Source organism: Jaculus jaculus, chromosome X (assembly GCF_020740685.1).
Source record: "Jaculus jaculus isolate mJacJac1 chromosome X, mJacJac1.mat.Y.cur, whole genome shotgun sequence".
NCBI lineage: Eukaryota > Metazoa > Chordata > Mammalia > Rodentia > Dipodidae > Jaculus > Jaculus jaculus.
Window position 1 is genome coordinate 55,864,300 of NC_059125.1, and position 21,673 is coordinate 55,885,972.

At 43.8% G+C, this 21,673-nt stretch overlaps 1 protein-coding gene across 1 annotated transcript in view; it reads left to right on the forward strand.

Moving 5' to 3' along the window:
* Smc1a (structural maintenance of chromosomes 1A) overlaps positions 1 to 21,673 on the forward strand; it is a 60,695-nt gene that overhangs the window by 199 nt on the left and 38,823 nt on the right. The window contains exons 2-7 of the mRNA XM_045140242.1: positions 13,886 to 14,074; positions 14,183 to 14,295; positions 16,271 to 16,474; positions 16,569 to 16,807; positions 20,019 to 20,277; positions 20,371 to 20,511. Coding sequence (XP_044996177.1) covers positions 13,886 to 14,074; positions 14,183 to 14,295; positions 16,271 to 16,474; positions 16,569 to 16,807; positions 20,019 to 20,277; positions 20,371 to 20,511 — 1,145 coding nt within the window. The remainder of the gene's footprint in view (positions 1 to 13,885; positions 14,075 to 14,182; positions 14,296 to 16,270; positions 16,475 to 16,568; positions 16,808 to 20,018; positions 20,278 to 20,370; positions 20,512 to 21,673) is intronic.

Consider the following 21,673-nt stretch of genomic DNA (forward strand, 5'->3'; position numbering starts at 1 on the left):
ACGTCCGGCCCTGGCTCGGACCCCCTACCTGGCACCAGGATGGTACAACCCACCCTATACAATCTGAAACATTATAAACCTTTCCTTGCCCCCTCTGAGGGAACCTGACTCCTGCCTGCTCTCCCCGATGGCATTCTCAGACTCGAGCCTCCCCAGATGTCAGTTGCCCAAGTTTTTTTTTTGCGCCCCCCGCTTCAGCCCGAATGGTTTTGGCCGAACTGTGCCTAGCCTCGCCCACAACCCCTCCCGCCAAAAGAGGTGCGTCCCGAGCCAGCTGCCCCGCCCGCGGCTCTCTCTGCTCTCCCGGTCCTAGATCTAGCTTGACCTCTCCGGAAAATACGGGGCGGCAGGTAACTGCCTTGGCTTCCTGTCCCAAATGGCACACTTTGCTTCAGCCTCGCTCCCTCCTTTGCCTCGCATTGTTAACGCTCCAATTTCTTCCCTTTTTTGTTCTTTGGCGGCGGCAGTTTTGAATTTGATCCAGCGCTCCTGACGGAGTTCCGACCCCGATCTCTGAGATGGTTGCTTCGGACTTGTCCCTTTCCTACCACGGAAACCGTTATAAGCCAAACTCGTTCGCTTGCCACATCTTGAGTGCTCTGATGTTTATCAGGAGTTGTTCAAGTTATTGTGGCAGCTACGGAGAATAGAATAAACTTGAGTCCCTGATCTTTAGGAAACTTACAAGAGGGAAGAAGATACAGGGGAAAGTAATACAATTTTAGGTCATCATAAATGTGCAGGAAATGAGATTGATATGATAAATAGTGACTTACTTGGGTGGTGTCTTTGGAAAGTGGTAAGGCCTCTATCCTTTTAATGCTTTTATTCATTTATAAGTAGGGGAGAAGAAGGGGAGCCCCATGGCTTCTAGCAGATGCATGTGCCACCTTGTGCATCTGACTTTAAGTGGGTACTGGAATATTGAACCCGGATCATTAGGCTTTGCAGGCAAGCACCTTAACCACTGAGCCATATCTACAGCCCCACCTCTATCCTTTTAAAAAGAAAACTATTTTGCAAGCTAGTGTCCATGTGTGTAACTGTATGTATGGGCACATCAGGGTCTCTTGCCACTGCAAACAAATGCATGTGTCACTTTGGTGCATCCAACTTTACATGGGTGCTGAGGAATTGAACTTAGAGCTTCAGGTTTTGTAGGCAGGTTCTTAAAAAGCGCTGAGATAGGGCTGGAGAGATGGCTTAGCGGTTAAGCACTTGCCTATGAAGCCTAAGGACCCCAGTTCGAGGCTCCGTTCCCCAGGTCCCACATTAGCCAGATGCACAAGGGGGCGCATGCGTCTGGAGTTCGTTTGCAGTGGCTGGAAGTCCTGGCGCGCCCATTCTCTCTCTCCCTCTATCTGTCTTTCTCTCTATGTCTGTCGTTCTCAAATAAATAAATAATGAACAAAAAATATTTTAAAAAAAGCGCTGAGATATCCCCCAACACTTTTTTGTTGCTTTTTTTTTTTTTGGAGGTAGAGTCTCACTGTAGCCTCAAGATGGCCTGGAAGTCACAGGGTCTTTCTATTTCTGTGTTGGGATTACAGGCATGTGCAACCAGGCCTGGCTTGTGGCATTTTTGTTTGTTTTTTTCAAGGTAGGCTCTCCCTCTAGCCCAAGCTGACTTGGAATTCACTATGTAGTCTCAGGGTGTCTCAGTTAGAGTCTCAGCCTCTAACTCACAGCGATTCTCCTACCTCTGCCTCCCAAGTGCTGGGATTAAAGGTGTACACCACTACGCCCAGCTTTTGTCAGACCTTACTAGCTCAAACTGACCTGGAACTATGTTGCCCAGGCTGGCTTGAATTTAACAGTGATTCTCCTACCTCAGCCTCCCAAGTAGTGTCACCAGGCCCCACTTTATATATTTCATATCTTAACTTCATATCTATAATTGACACCCTGTGGATTCCTCTCCCTTGCCCCCAGAAATGGTGCATTGGAAATCTTCTTGTGCTCCTGCATGTCAGAATGTTCTGCCCTCTGCTTAGAGCAAGGTTTCTCAGCCTTGGCACTTAAGCGAAGTACTTTGTTGTGGAGTTAGTCCTGTGCAATAAGGATGTTTGGCAGCATCCCTGGCTTCTATCCACTCCACCTCCATTCCCCAGATGTGAGCAACAGAAATGTTTTCAGGTGCTGGGGAGATGTCTCACTGGGTAAAGTGCTTGTTGTGTAAGCCTGACAGCCCGAGTTCAAATCTCCAGTACCCACGTGAAGCCAGATGCAAGAAGTGGCCCAAGCACCTGACATTCATTTGCACTGATAAGAGACCTTGATGCGTGCACACATACATGTGCAAATAAATATTTCTATTTTCTTTTTCTTTTTTATTTTTTTCTCAATTTTTTAAAAATTTTTATGTATTTGAGAGTGACAGAGAGAGAGAGAGAATGGGCGTGCCAGGGCCTCCAGCCACTGCAAACGCACTCCAGATGTGTGCGCCCCCTTGTGCATCTGGCTAACGTGGGTCCTGGGGAATCCAGCCTCGAACCGGGGTCCTTAGGCTTCACAGGCAAGCGCTTAACCGCTAAGCCATCTCTCCAGCCCTTTTCCTCAATTTTTATTAACATTTTCCATGATTATAAAAAGTATCCCATGGTAATACCCTTCCCCCCACTTTCTCCTTTGAAATTCCATGTTCCATCATATCCCCTCCCCATCTCAATCAGTCTCTCTTTTATTTTGATGTCATAGTCTTTTCCTCCTATTATGATGGTCTTGTGTAGGTAGTGTCAGGCACTATGAGGTCATGGATATCCAGGCCATTTTATGTCTGGAGGGAGCACATTGTAAGGAGTCCTACCCTTCCTTTGGCTCTCATATTCTTTCCACCACCTCTTCTGCATTAGACCCTGAGCCTTGGAAGGTGTGATCGAGATGTTACTCAGTACTCTAGTCACTTCTTTCCAGCACTATGATACCTTCTGAGTCATCCAAAGGTCACTGCCATCTGAAAAGAGAAGATTCTCTACCCAAAGTGAGAGTAGCATTAATATAAGGGTATGAAAATTAAGAGAAGTGCTTACTGGGCAGTTTGATAAGCATAGTATATACATTTTTCCAGACATCAGCAGATGTTACACCCCTAGGGCTCAAGACTGCCCCTGTTTTAAGTTTTCAGTATCAGGGATGTATTTAAATATTTCTTTTTTATTAGAATATTTTATTTGTCTATTTATGAGAGAGAGTGAGGGAGAGAGAGAGAAAGAGAATGGTCATGCTAGGGCCTCTAGCCACGGCAAACAAACTCCAGTTGTACACACCACCTTGTGCATCTGGCTTATGCGGGCACTGGGAAATCAAACCCAGATCCTTAGGCTGTGCAGGCAACTTCTTTAAATGCTAAACCATCTCTCCAGCCCCAATATTTCTTTTTTTTTTAAACTTAAAAATATATATATTTTTTTATTTTTTGGCTTTTCGATGTAGGGTTTCACTCCTGCCCAGGCTGACCTGGAACTCACTATGTAGTCTCAGGGTGGCCATGAATTCATGGTGATCTACCTATCTCTGTCTTCCAAGTGCTGAAATTAAAGGCATGTGCAATCATGCCTGGCTTTTTAACTTTTTTTTAAATTTTGGTTTTTTGAAGTAGGGTCTTGCTTGAGCTCAGGCTGATCTGGAATTTACTATGTAGTTTCAGGGTGGCCTCAAACTCATGGCAATCTTCCTACCTCTGCCTCCCGAGTGCTGGGGTCAAAGGCTTGCGCCACCATGCCCAGCCTATTATTGGTTTTCCAAGGTAGGGTCTCACTCTAGCCCAGGCTGACCTGGAATTCACTTGGTAGTCTTAGGGTATCCTTGAACTCATGGTGATCCTCCTTCTGCTTCCTACATGCTAATACTAAAGGCATGCCATGCGCCACCACCCCTGGCTCTATTTTCTTTCTTTCTTTTTTTATTTAGTTTTAAATATTTATTTGCAAGCAAAGAGAGAAGATAGAGAGAATGGGCATGCTAGGGCCTCCAGTCACTGCAAATGAACTCCAAATGCACGCACCACTTTGTGCATCTGCCTTTATGTGGGTACTGGGGAATTGAACATGGGTTGTTAGGCTTTGCAGGCAAATGCCTTAACTACTGAGCCATCTCTCCAGCCCCTCAACCCTAGTTTAATTTGTACTTAATGAATGACTAGGTTTCTTTCTGTCGTCTTTTTTTTTTTATTAAAAGTACTTTATTTTCCTCTTGTATTTGCTTTATATCTTTTTTAAATTTTTTTTGTTTATTTTTATTTATTTATTTGGGAGTGACAGGCATAGAGAGAAAGAGGCAGATAGAGAGAGAGAGAGAGAATGGGCACGCTAGGGCCTCCAGCCACTGCAAACAAACTCCAGACACATGCGCCCCCTTGTGCATCTGGCTAACGTGGGTCCTGGGGAATCGAGCCTCGAACTGGGGTCCTTAGGCTTCACAGGCAAGCGCTTAACCACTAAGCCATCTCTCCAGCCCTGCTTTATATCTTGCTTTACAAAGTTATGAAGTTCACAGCTTTATACCAAAATGTAAAAGGCTAGGCTCTTTGTTTATAAACACTTTTCAGTCAAGTGTTGCCTGACTTTTCTTCTAACCCATATTCAATTATTTAGAAGAAAAAAATCAGAAACCAAGGGTGCTGGAGCAGCTCTAGGACATCTACTTCTCTTTAACAGCCTTTCCTTCTTGACCCCTCTACCTCCCAGGAGGAAATAACTGTTTCTTAAGACTTCTGGTTAGGCTGACTTGGGTAATTAATGTGAAAGTGCATTGTAAACTTGCTTGAATCATGTGATGTAGTATTATTCTTTAACAACTGCTAAAAACTGCTAATGAGCTGAGTGTGGTGGCACCCGCCTTTAATCCCAGCACTCGAGAGGTAGAGGTAGGAGGATTGCTGTGAGTGCAAGGCCACCCTGAACCAACCAACCAACCAACCAAACAAACAAAATTCCCTGCTAATGCATTGGCATTTTTTTTTCTTTTCTTGGTGTTTTTTTTTTTTTTCTTTTTTTTCTGAGGTAGAGTCTCACTCTAGCTTAGCTCAGGCTGACTGGAATTTACTATGTAGTCAGTCTAAGGGTGGCCTCAAACTCAAGGTGATAGTCCTACCTGTGCACACCTCCCAAATGCTGGGATTAAAGGAGTGTACCACCATGCTCAGCTGCATTGGCATTTTCTACAAGATTTTATTATTTTTATTACTTTTTTGTTTTGTTTTGTTTTTTTCAAGGTAGGGTCTCACTCTGGCCCAGGCTGACCTGGAATTCACTGTGTAGTCTCAGGGTGTTCTCAAACTCACGGCAGTCCTCCTACCTCTGCCTCCTGAGTGCTGGGATTCAAAGTATGTGCCACCATGCCTGACTATTTTTGTTTATCTTATATGAGACAGAAAGAGGCAGATGTAGAGAGAATGTGTACGCCAGGGCCTCTAGCCACTGCAAATGAACTCTAGAAACATGTACTATGTAGTTTCAGGGTTGCGCATGCCTTGAATCCTAGCACTTGGGAGGCCAGAGGGAGGAGATCACCATGAGTTTTAGGCCACTCTGAGACTACATAGTGAATTCCAGTATGGCTTAGCGGTTAAGGCACTTGCCTTTGTACCCACGTAAGCCAGATGCAGAAGGTGGCACATGTGTCTGGAGTTTGTTTGCAGTGGCTAGAAGCCCTGGTGTGCCCATTCTCTATATGCCTCTTCTCTCTCTCAAATAAATAAATAAATAAATAAAAATTACGTGTGTGTATGTGTTTATGTATGTATGTATGTATTTTAGATAGGGTCTCACTTTAGCTCAAGCTGAACTGAATTCACTATGTAGTCTCAGGGTGGCCTTGAACTCATGGTGATCCTCCTATCTCTGCCTCCTGAGTGCTTGGATCAAAGGTGTCTGCGCCACCATGACCAGCTATATGATAAATTATTTAAAAAAAATAGGTATTTAGACCAGGCATGGTAGCACATACATTTAGTCCCAGCACTCTGGAGGCAGAAGGAGAAGTATTGCTGTAAGTTAGAGGCAAGCCTGGAACTACAAAGTGAGTTCCAAGTTAACTTGGGCTAGAGCAAGACCCTACCTTGAATTAAAACAATAACAAAAAAAGGGTATTTAGGGCTGAAGAAATGACTCAGCCATTAAGGGCACTTGCTTGCAAAGCCTAATGGCTTGGGTTCAATTACCTAGTACCCATATAAAGCCAGGTACACAAAGTGGTGCATGCATCTGGAGTTTGTTTGCAATGGCCAGATGTCCTGGTGGCTCTCTCTTTCCTCCCTCCTCTCTCTCTCTCTCTCTCTCTGCCTGCAAATAAATAAATAAAAATATTTTAAAAAGTGAATATTCAAAAGAAACAATGTAGCCAGGCCAGTGTCACATACCTTTAATAGGGAGACCCTACCTTGAAAAACAAACAAAGAAAAGAAACCATGTAAATTAAAAATGCTATAGTAGCCAGGCATGGTGGTACACGCCTTTAATCCCAGCACTTGGGTGGCAGAGGTAGGAGGATTGCCGTGAGTTCGAGGCCACCCTGAGACTACACAGTAAATTCCAGGTCAGTCTGAGCTACAGTGAGACCCTACCTCGGAAAAACAAAACAAAACAAAAACCAAAAATGCTATATTAATGATATATTTCTAGTAAATACAATTTTGAAAAATTTAGGATCTAGAACCTTATGGTATGGGCACAGTGGCATATGCCTGTAATATATTGCTAGCACCCCAGAGACTAAGGTAGGAAGATTGCTATGAGTTTGAGGCCAACATGGGCTGGATAGTGAGTACCAGGGTTTGTAGCAGAACTTTGTCTTTAAAAGCAAAAACCTAGTTCTGGTTTTGGTATGGCTCAAGTATGTTTTATTTTTTTTTAACATTTTATTTATCTTGTTTTATTTATTTATTTGAGACAGAGAGAGGGAGAGAGACAGATAAGAAAGAGTGAGAATGGGTACGCTAGGGCCTCCAGCCACTGCAAATGAACTCCAGACTCCCACGCCACCTTATGCATCTGGCTTACGTGTGACCTGGGGAATCGAACCTGAGTCCTTAGGCTTTGCAGTCATACACCTTAACCACTAAGTCATCTCTCCAGCCCCTGCAAGTATGTATGTTGTTTTCTTTGTTTTGGCAAGTTTCTCCCTTATTTGATCAGGAGACTAAATGGTGATTTCAAAAAGTATTTTCTAGGCCTGGAGGGATAGCTTAGCAGTTAAGGCATTTGCCTACAAAGCTAAAGGACCCTGGTTCGATTCCCCAGGACACACATTAGCCAGATGCACAATGGGGTGCACATGTCTGGAGTTCATCTACAGTGGCTGGAAGCCTTGGTGCACCCATTCTCTCTCTCCCTCTTTCTCTGTCAAATACATAAATAAAAATAAAATATTTAAAAAAAAGTATTTTCTAGGGTTGGAGGTATGGCTTAGCAGTTAAAGCCTTTGCCTTCAAAACCAAAGGACCCAGGTTTGATTCCCCAGGACCCACGTTAGCCAGATGCACAAAGGGTCGCATGCATCTGGAGTTCATTTGCAGTGGTTGGAGGTCCTGGTGCGCCCGTTCTCTCTCTTTTTCTGTCAAATAAATAAATAAAAATATTTTTTTAACAAAGTATTTTCTAGCCAGATGTGGTGGCTCATGCACCTTTAATTCCAGCATTTGGGAACCTGAGGTCAGATGATGATCATTGGTTCAAGGCCAGTCTGGGCTATAGAGTGAGTTGCTGGTCAGATTGGGATAGAGTGAAACCCTGATTAAATCCCTTCAATCCCCTCCTCTAAATAAAATCTTTTCCAGCTCTGTGTTTTAATCATGCCAGTCTTGCCTGAACAGGCTAAAGAGCACATCAAGTTCTCCATTTTATTTTATTTTACTTTTTTGGTTTTTTGAGGTAAGGTTTTACTTAGCCCAGACTGACCTGGAATTCCACTTTGTACCCTGAGGCAGTCCTCAAACTCATGGTGATCCTCCTACCTCTGCCTCCCCAGTGCTAGGACTGAAGGCATGTGCCTCTACTTTGCAAGTGCCAGGATTAGAGGTGTGAAGTACCATGCCTAGCTAAGATAACCACTTCTTTTTTTGGTAGGGTCTCTAGGCTGGGCTCTCCTGGAACTCATTCTAGCCAAGGCTGGCCTTGAACTCACAGTGATCCTCCTACCTCAGACTCCTGAGTGCTGGGATTAAAGGCGTGCACCACCACATCCAGCTAATATAATCACTCCTTATGTTAAAAATTTTATTTATTTGTATAGTGAGTATACAACATAAAATTCAGAAAAATCTTAAGGAAGTACTATAAAAAGGGTTCTCACTGCCTCAGCAACCTCATTTTCTTCTCAGGAGCAAACACTTTCATACTGTTTCTTTCTTTTTTTTGAGGTAGGGTCTCATTCTAGCCAAGGCTAACCTGGAGTTCATTGTGTAGTTTCAGTGTGGCCTTGAACGCACAGTGATAATCCTACCTCTGCTTCCAGAGTGCTGGGATTAAAGGCTTGTGTCACCATGTCTGGGCTCTTTTGTACATTTCCCCAAGTTTTCATTACCTGCATTTGCAAACATGCATTCCCCCCTCCACCCCCGTGATAGAGTCTCTCTAACCCAGGTTGACCTGGAATTCACGATGTAGTCTCAGGCTGGCCTACAGCAATCCTCCTACTTCTGCCTCCTGAGTGCTGGGATTAAAGGTGTGTGCTACCACGTCTGGCTTGGCTTTTTTTTTTTTTTTTTTTTTTTGGTTTTTCGAGGTAGGGTCTCACTCTGGTCCAGGCTGACCTGGAATTAACTCTGTAGTCTCAGGGTGGCCTTGAACTCACGGCGATCCTCTTTCCTCTGCCTCCCGAGTGCTGGGATTAAAGGCGTGCGCCACCACGCTCGGCTGGCTTGGCTTTTAAAAATAGTTTTATTTATTTACAAGGAGGGGGGAGAGAAAGAATGAATGAGAGAGAGGTGTGTATATGCACCAGTGCCTCTTATCACTGAAAATGAACTCCAGATACCTTTGACACTTGGTGCATCTGGTTTTATGTGGGTATTGGGGGAATCAAACTCTGGCCAGCAGTCTGCAAGCAAGTGCTTTTAATTGCTGAGCCATCGCTCCAGCCCCCATTAATGTTTGTTGTTTTTTAATCATTTGCAAGTAAATTGCACTTAGTGATCTTTCACTTTTAAGTGCTTTAGCATTCATCTAAAATTCTTCTGTTAACACTGTTCCATTATCACAATTAAGAAAATTAATTTCCTCATGTTATCAATTATCAAGCTTTACTCATTGCTCAGAAAAATGTCTTAAAACAAAAGCCCTTCACTTCCTCCTCTCGCTGTTCTATTCTTCCTTCCTGCTTTTCATCATGTTTCCTGAGCTTTGGAGGGGAGGAAATGGATATGTGCCATTTACAGCTGAGCATTGTACAGTTCTTTATTCTCAGGAATTTGACCCATTAGTAGTCTCTGCAGTTACTGCTCCTACTTATAAAAAGGAGCTTTTCTTTGTTCAGAGGTTAAGGTTCATTCTTGCAAAGCCTAACAACCTGGGTTCAATTCCCCAGTCCCACATAAAGCCAGCTGCACGAAGTAGCACATGCATCTGAGGTTCGTTTGTAGTTGCAAAAGGCCCATCAAATAAATAAAATAAGAAAGGAGCTTCTCTGACCGTAGCTGATGGCAGTAATAGTCTTTGGGCATAAAAATAATTATTTGGGGCTGGGGAGGTGTTTTATCTGTTAAAAGCTTACAAAGCTGGCTGGCCTGGGTTTGATTCCCCATTATGCAGGTAAAGCCAGGTGCACAAAGTGGCTCATGTGTCTGGAGTTACTTTACAGTGGCAAGAGTCCCTGGCATGTCCGTACTCTCTTGTCCCTCTCAAATATGAATATAAATATATATACATAATATATTAAAAGATTTTAATATATTTATTTGAGACAGAGAGAGAGTGAGAATGGGCACACCAGGCACTCCAGCCACTGCAAATGAACTCCAGATGCATGCACTGCACCCCCTTGTGCATCTGACTAACATAGGTCCTGGGAAGTCGAGTCTCGAATCAGGGTCTTTAGGCTTCACAGGCAAGTGCTTAACTGCTAAGCTTTCTCTCCAGCCCTGTTTTGTTTAGTTTTTTGAGGTAGGGCCTCACTCTGGACCAGGCTGACCTGGAATTCACTATGTAGTCTCAGGGTGGCCTCATACAGCAATCCTCTTACCTCTGCCTCCCAAGTGCTAGGATTAAAGACGTGTGCCACCATGCCTGCCTCTTATATGTATATATATATATTTTTTTTTTCTTTTCAATTTTTTTTATTAACAACGTCCATGATTATAAAAAATATATCCCATGGTAATACTCTCCCTCCCCCTATTTTCCCCTTTGGGACTCCATTCTCCATTATATCCCCTCCCCATCTCAATCAGTCTGTCTTTTATTTTGATGTCATGATCTTTTCCTCCCTCTTAGATTTTTTTGTTGTTTCCTAAAATGACATTCATTTAGATGAGATACACATCAAGTTTCTTTAAAGTGCTAAAAGTCTTATGACTCCCCAAACTTCACATGAGAATTATAATAGACAGAAGAATGTATTAACTTAAATACTCAAGGTCAACTCAAATCCAGGAGTCCCTTGTTTTGGTGACTTTGCTAGGAAATAGATGAATTAAAATCCTAACTAACAGTAGCTGGCATGGTGGCACACACCTTTAATCCTAGCACTTGGGAGGCTGAGGTAGGAGGATCACAAGTGAGTTCAAGGTCATCTTAAGGCTTTATAAAACTGTGGTTTCATAACTCTATGTAAAAACTGATTTAATTATACCGCCTCCTGACCCCCCTGTTTTTGACAGGTTGTTAGGCTGGTCTTGAATTCATGATTCTCCTACCACTGCCTCCTAACTGCTGTGGTTAAAGTGTGTACCATCATGCCTGTCTTATCTGCTAACTTTCTGTTCTACTATCTTCACCCCCCCCTTCCCGGTTTTATCTGTCTTTTCTTTTTACAAATTCCCAAGCACAATTCCTAAAAACATGAGTATTCCTATTCGGTTAGAGGTGAATGTATCCCAGCAGTCCTCAGGTCTGTGGATGTCTAGCGTGTAAATCCAAGGCTAACTGAGGCCAAAATGTGATTTTTTTCATGACAAGAAGTAAGGATGGTGCTCCCAGAGCTATACTGTAGTAGTTCAGACACAGAAGAACACCCAGGGCCAAGGTCAACTGTTCCCCAAGAAAGACAAAGGACTGAAAGGTGGAAATGTCTCCAGCGGCTATGGGGCGATTTGCTGTTCTTGTAACCAATGGGCTTGTCCAGCTGCATGAGCCGCAGTTACGGCTCACCGCGGCCGGGCGGCTCCTGCCACCACCCTCTTTCTCTCTCTCTCCTTGCAAATAAAATAATATGTATATTATTTTATTATTATTATCTAGGTAGGGTCTTGCTCTAGCTCAGACTAACTTGGAATTCACTATGTAGTCTCAGGGTGGCCTTGAACTCATAGTGATTCTCCTACCTCTGTCTCCCAAGTGGTGGGGATAAAGCAATGTGCCTCCATGCACAGTGTAAAAGTGTTTAAAAAATTATTTAGAGGGCTGGAGAGATGGCTTAGCAGTTTAGGCGTTTGCCTGCAAAGCCAAAGGACCCCGGTTTGATTCTCCAGGACCCACGTAAGCCAGATGTGCAAAGGGGCATATGCATCTGGAGTTCATTGGCAGTGGTTGGAGGCCCTGGCTTGCCTATTTTTTTTTCTCTCTCTCTCCCCTTCTCTCTCAAATAAAATATATTTAAAACAATTATTTAGAGAGTAATTTTATGGGTATAAAATGTCATTTAGCAAAACAATAGCAGTAGCTTCCTTACTAGGTCATGTGTCCCACCCTAATGTTTTTTTTTTTTAATTATTTGTTTATTTGTAAGGAGGGGGGGGGAGAAGAGAGACAGAGAGTGGGTACACCAGGGCCTGTAGCCACTTCAAATGAACTCCAGACGCACATGCCCCTTGTGCATCTGGCTTAGGTGGGTCCTGGCGTATCAAAACTGGGTCCTATGGCTTCACAGGCAAATGCCTTAACCACTAAGCCATCTCTCCAGCCCCCTACATGGGTTTTCAACCAGATTTACAGTGCTAGATGTGAATTGCCTCCTGTGGAACAAACCTCAACTTCAATCAGGAAGTAATTTGGTTCCCCACTACTGATTAAATATGTGTTTTTTTAAAATTATTTTTGTTCATTTTTTATTTATTTATTTGAAAGCGACAGACACAGGGAGAAAGACAGATAGAGGGAGAGAGAGAGAATGGGCGCGCCAGGGCTTCCAGCCACTGCAAACGAACTCCAGATGTGTGCGCCCCCTTGTGCATCTGGCTAACATGGGACCTGGGGAACCGAGCCTTGAACCGGGGTCCTTAGGCTTCACAGGCAAGCGCTTAACCGCTAAGCCATCTCTCCAGCCCAAATATGTGTTTTTTGAGGTAGGGTTTCACTCTAGCTCAGGCTGACCTAGAATTTGCTATGTACTCTTACGGTGGCCTCAAACTCACAGCAACCTTCCTACTTCTGCCTCCTGAGTCCTGAGATTAAAGTCATGTGCCACCACGCCCAGCTGTATTTTTAAAATATATTTTTATGTTTATTTATGTATGTGAGAGAGAGAATATGACTAGATGGACATGCCAGGGCCTCCAGCCACAGTGAACAAACTCCAGATGCATATGCCTTCATGGCTTACATGGGTACTAGGGAATCAGACTTGGGTCCATAGGCTTCACAGGAAAGTACCTTAATCACTAAGCCATTTCTCGAGCCACCCCTGCCTTTTTGGTGTTGAGGATAAAATCCAGGTCCTCATTCATGACAGGCAAACCTTTCATTGCTAAACTATAGTCCCAGCTCCAACTCATTCACATAATTTCTTTTCTTTTTTCTTTGTTATGTTTCTCTTGAGATAGGGTCTCGCTCTAGCTCAGGCTGATCTGCAATTCACTGTGTAGTCTCAGGGTGGTCTTAAACTTACGGCAATTCTCCTGCCTCTGCCTCTGCCTCTTGAGTGCTGGGATTAAAGGCGTGCACCACCACACTTGGCCTATGTAAGTTTTGATGACAAATCTCTAAGAGTCTACATAGCATTCTCTAGAAGCTCCCATGTCTGTTCTAGCAAATTTCTTTTTGTCCTACAAGCAAACACTGAAATTCAGTGGTTAAAAGGAGCTTGCTTGCTGGCCCAGGTTCCTCAGTACACACATAAAGCCAGATACACAAAGTGCTGCATGTGTCTGTAGTTTATTTGCAGTGACAAGAGGCCCTGACATGTTCATTCTCTCTCCCTCTCTCAAATAAATATAAATATATATGTACATAAGTATATATATATAGATAGATAGATATCTATATATATACTTATATTTATACACACACACACAAACACATACATACATATACACCTCTTGGGGCTGGTAAGGTGCTTATCTTGCAAGCTTGAGGGGCTTGAGTTCAATCCCTACTACCCACATTAAAAAAACTAATTTTCCCTTCTACAACATTTTTTTATTTGTTTTGCTTTTTTTTCACATGATTGAGATAAAGCTACAGAATTTTGTTTTGTTTGTTTTATCTATTTTGGTTATTTTTCCTTGGTATTAAAGGTTGTAGAACACTGCAACCCATCCTCTGAATGTATTGTTTCCTTATATGGGGCTCTATTTTCTGGGTACTAAAAGTAGTAACTGCAAGAGGACTGTTTTTTCTAAGTCACTGACTCAGAGGTTTGGTTGGGCCCAGTTTTCCTGGGAGCAGAGAGAGTCTCTCTTCCCATTAGTCTGAACAGTAAATGATTAGAGACCATTTCTGTTCTCAGTATCTTATTCCATTTCTTTTTCCCTTCTCTTCCTGGTGTATCCACCTCTGCTTTGTCCCTTCTTTAGGTAAGTCCAATCTCATGGATGCCATCAGCTTTGTGCTTGGTGAAAAAACAAGCAACCTGCGGGTAAAGACCCTGAGGGACTTGATACATGGAGCTCCTGTGGGCAAACCGGCGGCCAACCGAGCCTTTGTCAGCATGGTCTACTCTGAGGAAGGTGCTGAGGACCGCACCTTTGCCCGTGTCATTGTAGGTGGGTATAGCTGGTCAAAAGGCCCTCCTTGGGTCCCAGGGAGTGGTTAGATTAGTTGCTAGGATGGAGGGATGCCTCATCCTCACTGACTTATTCATTGTCTTGTAGGAGGTTCTTCTGAGTACAAGATCAACAACAAAGTGGTCCAGCTACATGAATATAGTGAGGAATTAGAGAAGTTGGGCATTCTCATCAAAGCTCGTAACTTCCTCGTCTTCCAGGTGGGCCTTTAAAACTATTTTTATTTTATTTTTAATTTTATTTATTTATTTGAGAGAGAGAAAGAGAAAGAGGGAGAGAGAGAATGGGTGTGCCAGGGCCTCCAGTTACTGCAAATGAACTCCAGATGCATGGACCTCCCTTGTGCATCTGGCTTACGTGGGTTCTGGGGAATTAAACCTGGGTCATTAGGCTTTGTAAGCAAGCATCTTAACTACTGAGCCATCTCTCCAGCCCTCTTTTTCTCTCTCTAGCCCAGGCTGACCTGTGAGTTACTATGTAGTCTTAGGGAACTCACCACAATCCCCCTACCTGTGTCTCCCTAGTGTTGGGGTTAAAGGCGTGTGCTACCACACCCAGCTCATCATCTGGTTTTTGCCCACATTACTAGTCTCATTTGTTAGTAGTCTTGCACTCCAGCCTGATTCACTTGCAGTTCTCCAAATTCACTGTGTATCTCTGGCTTTCAGGCCTCTGCTTGTTAGTTTTCTTGGACATGAAATTATGGAATTCTTCATTTTTTTTTTCTTCTTTTTTTTTTGAGGTGATAAGGGTCAAACCTTGTGCCTATCACTGAGCTTGTATCACCAGTCTGTTTTCTTTTTTTCTTTGTTTTTTTGAGGTAGGGTCTCACTCTGGTCCAGGCTGTAGTCTCAGGGTGGCCTTGAACTCATGACGATCCTCCTACCTCTGCCTCCTGAGTGCTGGGATTAAAGGCATGCGCCACCACACCCGGCTCTTTTTGGTTACTTTTTCCCCATTTTCCAAAGTCAGTTTAGATGTTACCTGTGGACAGCCTTCCCAAATGGACATCCCTGTATACACCCCAAGCTTCAGTTTTCTGTGTTGCTCTGTCATGGCACACAACACATAGTTACCTCTGTGTTTGTCTCTTGGGCTCTCTGTGTTCCTCATGTGCACAAAATGTGCCCTTAAATCCCAGCATGGTTAGGCCTGGTGGTACAGGTCTGTAATCTCAGCTACTTAGGAAGGTAAGGCAGGAGGATCGCCAGTTTAGGGAGTTCAATTCCAGCCTAGGCAACTTAGTAAGACCTTGTGTCAAAATAAAGACAGTGAAAAAAGGCAGAGGATGTAGCTCTGTGATAGAACTTGCCTAACTTGAATCCTTACTACTCTCCTTTGGGGATAAAGAAATTCTAAAATGTGATAACAGTTGGGAGGAAGGTCATCAAACTTTTTTTTTTTTTCCAAGATAGGGTTCTGCAATAGCCCAGGCTGACTTGGAGCTCACTCTGTAGTTCCAGGCTAGCTTTGAACTCACAGAGATCCTCTTACCTCTGCCTCCCGAGTGCTGGGATTAAAAACATGCAACACCACACACAGCTATCAATCATCTTTTTTTAAAAAAAAATATTTTAAGCGGGGCTGGTGGCTCACGCCTTTAATCCCAGCACTCGGGAGGCAGAGGTGGGAGGATTGCTGTGAGTTCGAGGCCACCCTGAAACTCCATAGTAAATTCCAGATCAGCCTGGGCTACAGTGAGACCCTACCTCGAAAAACCAAAAAAAAAAAAAAGTTGTTTATTTGCACAGAGAGAGAGAGAGAGGGAGGGAGGGAGGATATGGGCGTGCCAGGGCCTTTAGCCACTACAAATGAACTTCAGGTGCATGTGCCACTTTGTATATCGGGATTTACATGGATACTGGGAAATCAAACCCTGGTCGTTAGGCTTTGCAAGCACGTGCCTTAACCACTTAGCCATCTCTCTAGCCTTCAAACTTTCTTTATTCAGAGATAGGGTCTCGTGCTAGCCCAGGCTGACCTAGAATTCACTATGTAGTCTCAGAGTGGCCTCGACCTCTGGGCGATCCTCCTACCTCTGTCTCCCAAGTGCTGGGATTAAAGGTGTGTGCCACCACGCCCGGTCCCTCAAATGTTTTTGAATGAAGTAGAAGTAGGCAGGGCAATTTGAGCTAGCAGTGATCTAAATGGGAGGGTGTTTTGACCTTTTATCAGGGCGCTGTGGAGTCCATTGCCATGAAGAATCCCAAAGAGAGGACAGCTCTATTTGAAGAAATCAGTCGCTCTGGGGAACTAGCACAGGAGTATGACAAGCGAAAGAAGGAAATGGTGAAGGCTGAAGAAGACACACAGTTTAATTACCATCGCAAGAAAAATATCGCAGCTGAACGGAAGGAGGCCAAACAAGAGAAAGAAGAGGTGCTGGGGCCAGGCTACCTGTTGGATCTGAGGGACCAGGTTAGAAAAGCAGTACCTTACTGATGCCCCCTTATCTCCATTCCCATTTGCCTAGGCGGACCGCTATCAGCGCCTAAAAGATGAGGTGGTGCGAGCTCAAGTACAGTTGCAGCTCTTCAAGCTTTACCACAATGAAGTGGAAATTGAGAAGCTCAACAAGGAACTGGCCTCTAAGAACAAGGAGATTGAGAAGGACAAGAAGCGTATGGACAAGGTAGAGGATGAGCTGAAGGAGAAGAAGAAAGAGCTGGGCAAAATGATGCGGGAGCAGCAGCAGATTGAGAAGGAGATCAAGTAAGAAGCTGGCTTGCACCTGCAATTTATGGGAAACTGAGAAGTTGTGCTATTTCCTAGGGGTCCTCTAAGGATAGAGTCTAGTGCTTGTACTGATTTCTTTATCTCCCCTTTGACTTGCTTTGGCCAGAAGCACGCACATTTCTTGACTTGTAATACAAATAGAATATTTAAGAACTTGGGCTCTGGGTAGACAGGTACTCAGAGGAGGGTGAATTTGAAAGGGTTTGGCCAAGTTATAGAGAAGAAATGGGAGGTCTACCTATTAGAGTGGCGAAAAGGGTCAGTATTAGAAGAGAAATATTTGTAGAAGCTTAAAGGGCCAGAATTTGAAATGATTAGATCAGATGAAAGACAACTTAGTAAATATAGGCTATTTCAAGTAAGTGGTTTGTTTGTTTGTTTGTTTGTTTAAGGCAGAGTCTAGCTATAGCCTAGAATGATATGGAACTCACTCTAGCTCTGGCTGGCCTTGAACTCATGGTGATCATCCTTCTTTAGCTTCTGGAGTGCTGGGATTAAAAGGTGTGAGCCATGATGCCCAGTTTGGGGAGTTGTTTTTTATTTTTTTTAAGTTCATGTTATTTTATTTATCCAGGCCCTTATTTTTTAAAAATATTTTTGGTTAATTTTTATTTATTTATTTGAGAGCGACAGAGAGAGAAAGAAGGAGAGAGAGAGAGAATGGGCATGCCAGGGCCTCCAGCCCCTGCAAACGAACTCCAGATGCATGCACCCCCTTGTGCATCTGGCTAACGTGGGTCCTGGAGAATCGAGCCTTGAACCGGGGTCCTTAGGCTTCACAGGCAAGTGCTTAACTGCTAAGCCATTTCTCCAGCCCACGGTCCTTATTTTTTAAAAAATATTTTTATTCATTATTTGCAAGGAGAGAGAGAGATTGAGAGAATGGATGCACCATAGAGCCTCTTGCCACTGCAAACAGACTCCAGGTACATGCACCACTTAGTGTATCTGGCTTTACATGAGTACTATGGAATCAAGCCCAGGTTACCAGACTTTGTAAGCAAGTGCCTCAGCTGCTGAGACTTCTCTCCAGCCTCCATATCCTATTTAGTTATTTTTTAATTTATTATTTTTATTAACAATTTCCATGATTATAAACAATATCTCATGGTAATGCCACTTTCCCCTTTGAAACTCCATTCTCCATTATATCCCCTTCCCCTCTCAAATCACTCTCTTATTTTGATGTCATGATCTTTTCCTCCTTTTATGATAGTCTTGTGTAGGTGGTGTCAGGTACTGTGAGGTCATGGATATCCAGGCCATTTTGTGTCTGAAGAAGCACATTGAAAGGAGTGTGCTACCCTTCCTTTGGCTCTTTTTTTTTTTTTTTTTGGTTTTTCGAGGTAGGGTCTCTGGTCCAGGCTGACCTGGAATTCACTATGTAGTCTCAGGGTGGCCTTGAACTCACAGCGGTCCTCCTACCTCTGCCTCCCGAGTGCTGGGATTAAAGGTGTACACCATCACGCCCGGCTTAAAACTTTAATTTTTATTTATTTATTTTAGAGAGAGAGAGAGACAGAGACAAAGACAGAAAGAATGGGTATGCTAGGGCCTCCAGTCACTGCAAACAAACTCCAGATGCGTGTGCCCCTTGTGCATCTGGCTTACATGGGTCCTGGAGAATTGAACCGGTATCCTTTGGCTTTGCAGGCAAACGCCTTAACTGCTAAGCCATCTCTCCAGCCCCTCCTTTGGCTCTTATATCCTTTGGCTATTACATTCTTTCCACCACCTCTTCCATAATGGACCCTGAGCCTTGGAAGGTATGATTGAGATATTCCAGTGCTGAGCACTCCTGTCACTTCTTTCCAGCACTATGATGCCTTCTGAGTCATCCCAAGGTCACTGCCATCTGAAAAGAGAAGGTTCTCTACCAAAAGTGAGAGTAGCGTTAATATATGGGTATCAACATTAAGAGAAGTGTTTACTGGGCAGTTTGGTGGGCATAGTATATACATTTAGCCAGACAGCAGCAGATATTACACCCCTAGGGCTCATGACTACCCCTGTTGTAGGTTTTCAGTATCAGGATGTATTCTCTCCCATGGAGCAGGCCTCCAGTCCAATTGGCAGTTGGTTTTCACCATGACAGACATGCCACAATTGCACCTGTTGGCTTATTTGTTGGAAAGTTTTTTAAAAAATATTTTTTCTTTACTTATTATTTGAGAGAGAGAGAGAGGGAGGGAGAGGGAGAGAGACAGAGAGAGGGAGAGAATGGGCACACCAGGGCCTCTAGCCATTGCAAACAAACTTCAGATACATGTGCCCCCTTGTGCATCTGGCCTGGAGAATCAAACTGAGATCCTTGGGCTTTGCAGGCAAACACCTTAACATCTGAGCCATCTCTCCAGCTCCCTGAGTTTTTGTTGTTGTTGTTGTTATGTTTTGTTTTTCAGATGGGGTCCCTGGAATTCACTATGTGATCTCAGGGTGGCCTTAAACTCATGGTGATCCTCCTACCTCTGCCTCCTGAGTGCTGGGATTAAAGGCATGCACCAGCATACCTGGCTAGGAGTTTTTAATTGAGGGGCCTGCCCTAGCAGGGATAATAGCTTTGTCTTAGGGAGTGACTGGAATGCCAGGCTGATGCTATGGGTTCTTAAGTAGTCAGACTGCTCTTTTTTTTGGGATGCTGTGGAGTATTAGGCCTTTATTTTAGGCATTTCCTTCATGCTGGCTGGGGGAGGGAAAGGTGCTTTTTTTTCTCCTGAGGTAGGGTCTCTGTCTAACCCAGGCTGACCTAAATAGAGCACCCTCTGTCCCCTCAGGCTAGCCTCAAACTCACAGTGATCCTCCTACCTTGGCCTCCTGAATGCTGGCATTAAAGACACCACATCTGACTAGGTTCCTCTTTTTTCTTTTTTTTAAGATATTTTGTATTTTATTTTTATTTATTTATTTATTAGAGGCAGGAAGAGGGAGAGAGAGATAGAGAGTGAGTGAGAATGGGTGCACCAGGGTTTCTAGCCACTGCAAACGAACTCCAGATGCATGTGCCACCATGTGCATCTGGCTTACATGGGATCTGGAGAATTGAACCTCGGTCCTTAGGCTTCACAGCAAACGCCTTAACTGCTAAGCCATCTCTCTAGCCTTAGGTTCCTCTTTTTGTTGGGTAAAAAGCTTGGGTCCTCTGCCTTTCTCAGGGCTAACTAGTTGTCCCTTTTCCCTCTGGCAAAAGGGAAAAGGACTCAGAACTGAATCAGAAGCGGCCACAGTACATCAAAGCCAAGGAAAATACCTCTCACAAAATCAAGAAGCTTGAAGCAGCCAAGAAGTCTCTGCAGAATGCTCAGAAGCACTATAAAAAGCGCAAAGGTGACATGGATGAGCTGGAGAAGGAGATGCTGTCTGTGGAGAAGGCCCGACAGGAATTTGAAGAACGGATGGAGGAGGAGAGTCAGAGTCAGGGCAGAGACTTGACCCTGGAGGAGAATCAAGTGAGCCCTGGGAGGGGTTATTAGGGAAGAGTTTAGTGGTCTGGTATGGGATGATTTAGTTATTCCTATCCTCTTTCCCTGTCCCTAACACAGGTAAAGAAATATCACCGGTTGAAAGAAGAAGCCAGCAAGAGAGCAGCCACTTTGGCCCAGGAGCTGGAGAAGTTTAATCGTGACCAGAAAGCTGACCAGGACCGTCTGGATCTGGAAGAGCGGAAGAAAGTAGAGACCGAGGTAGGCATGAGCTTAAAGGTGTGGCCTGAGGCTGGAGCTCAGTGTCACAGTTTGTGCTTCACCTACTCAAGGCCCTGGGTTCAATCTGCAGCACCAAAAAACAAGAAAAATGATCAAGGGATGATAATCCATAGCAAAGTATATGATGACAGTCTTAACCAGTGACAGAAGTTTACATCTTTCTGCTTGTTCCTGTGTGCTAATCACTGTTCGTTAACATATATTCACACATTTAATTCTTCATTTATTATTACCTTTATGGGGTGGCTACTGATATTCTCCATTTCCAAATGGGGAAACTATAACACAGAGGTGAAGTATTTTGTCCAAAATCACAGAAATACTCAGCAGCAGAACCAGGATATGAACCTGGGCAGTCTGGCTTTAAAACACACTGTTACCAAGTACATTTACTACCTCCTCAAAATTGTAATCATGATAGAAAGTTGTATTGTTTCCCCACCCCCCCAGGTGGGGTTTCGCTCTAACTCAGGCTGACCTGGAATTCACTATGTAGTCTCAGGGTGGCCTCAAACTCACAGTGATCTTCCTACCTCTGCCTCTCGATTGCTGGGATTAAAGCCATGTGCCACCACACCCGGCTCTATAGAAAGATTTTTTTGTTGTTTTTTAAAAATATTTTATTTATTTATTTTAGAGAAAGAGGGAGAGAGGGAGGGGAGAGAGGGAGGGAGGGGAGGAAGGGAAGGAGGGAGAGAATGGGCATGCCAGGGCCTCTAAGCACACTGCAAGTGAACTCCAGATGCATGTGTCACCTTGTGCATCTGGCTTATGTGGGTAATGGGGAATCGAACTTTGGTCCTTAGGCTTTACAGGCAAGTACCTTAACTGCTGAGCCACCTCTCCAGCCCTGAATGAGCTTACAGTGTGTTCCAGGTATTCAGCCAAACACTTAAATATTTAAAAACTGTGAAAGGCATTAATGTTGTAGCTGCCTTGTATTAAGTATTTATGTGTATTCTGTGATATAGAAATTACAGATGAAAAGATAGGTTAAGAGAAGGCTGTGAAGCCTTTGCTTAAGTTTGAGCCTCTGAGATTGGTGAGGAAGCCTTGACTGGGCAAAATACCTATGACAGATTCTGGAGTCCTGGGACTTCCCTATCCATTAGCAGACTGGACACTATATATACATATGTCT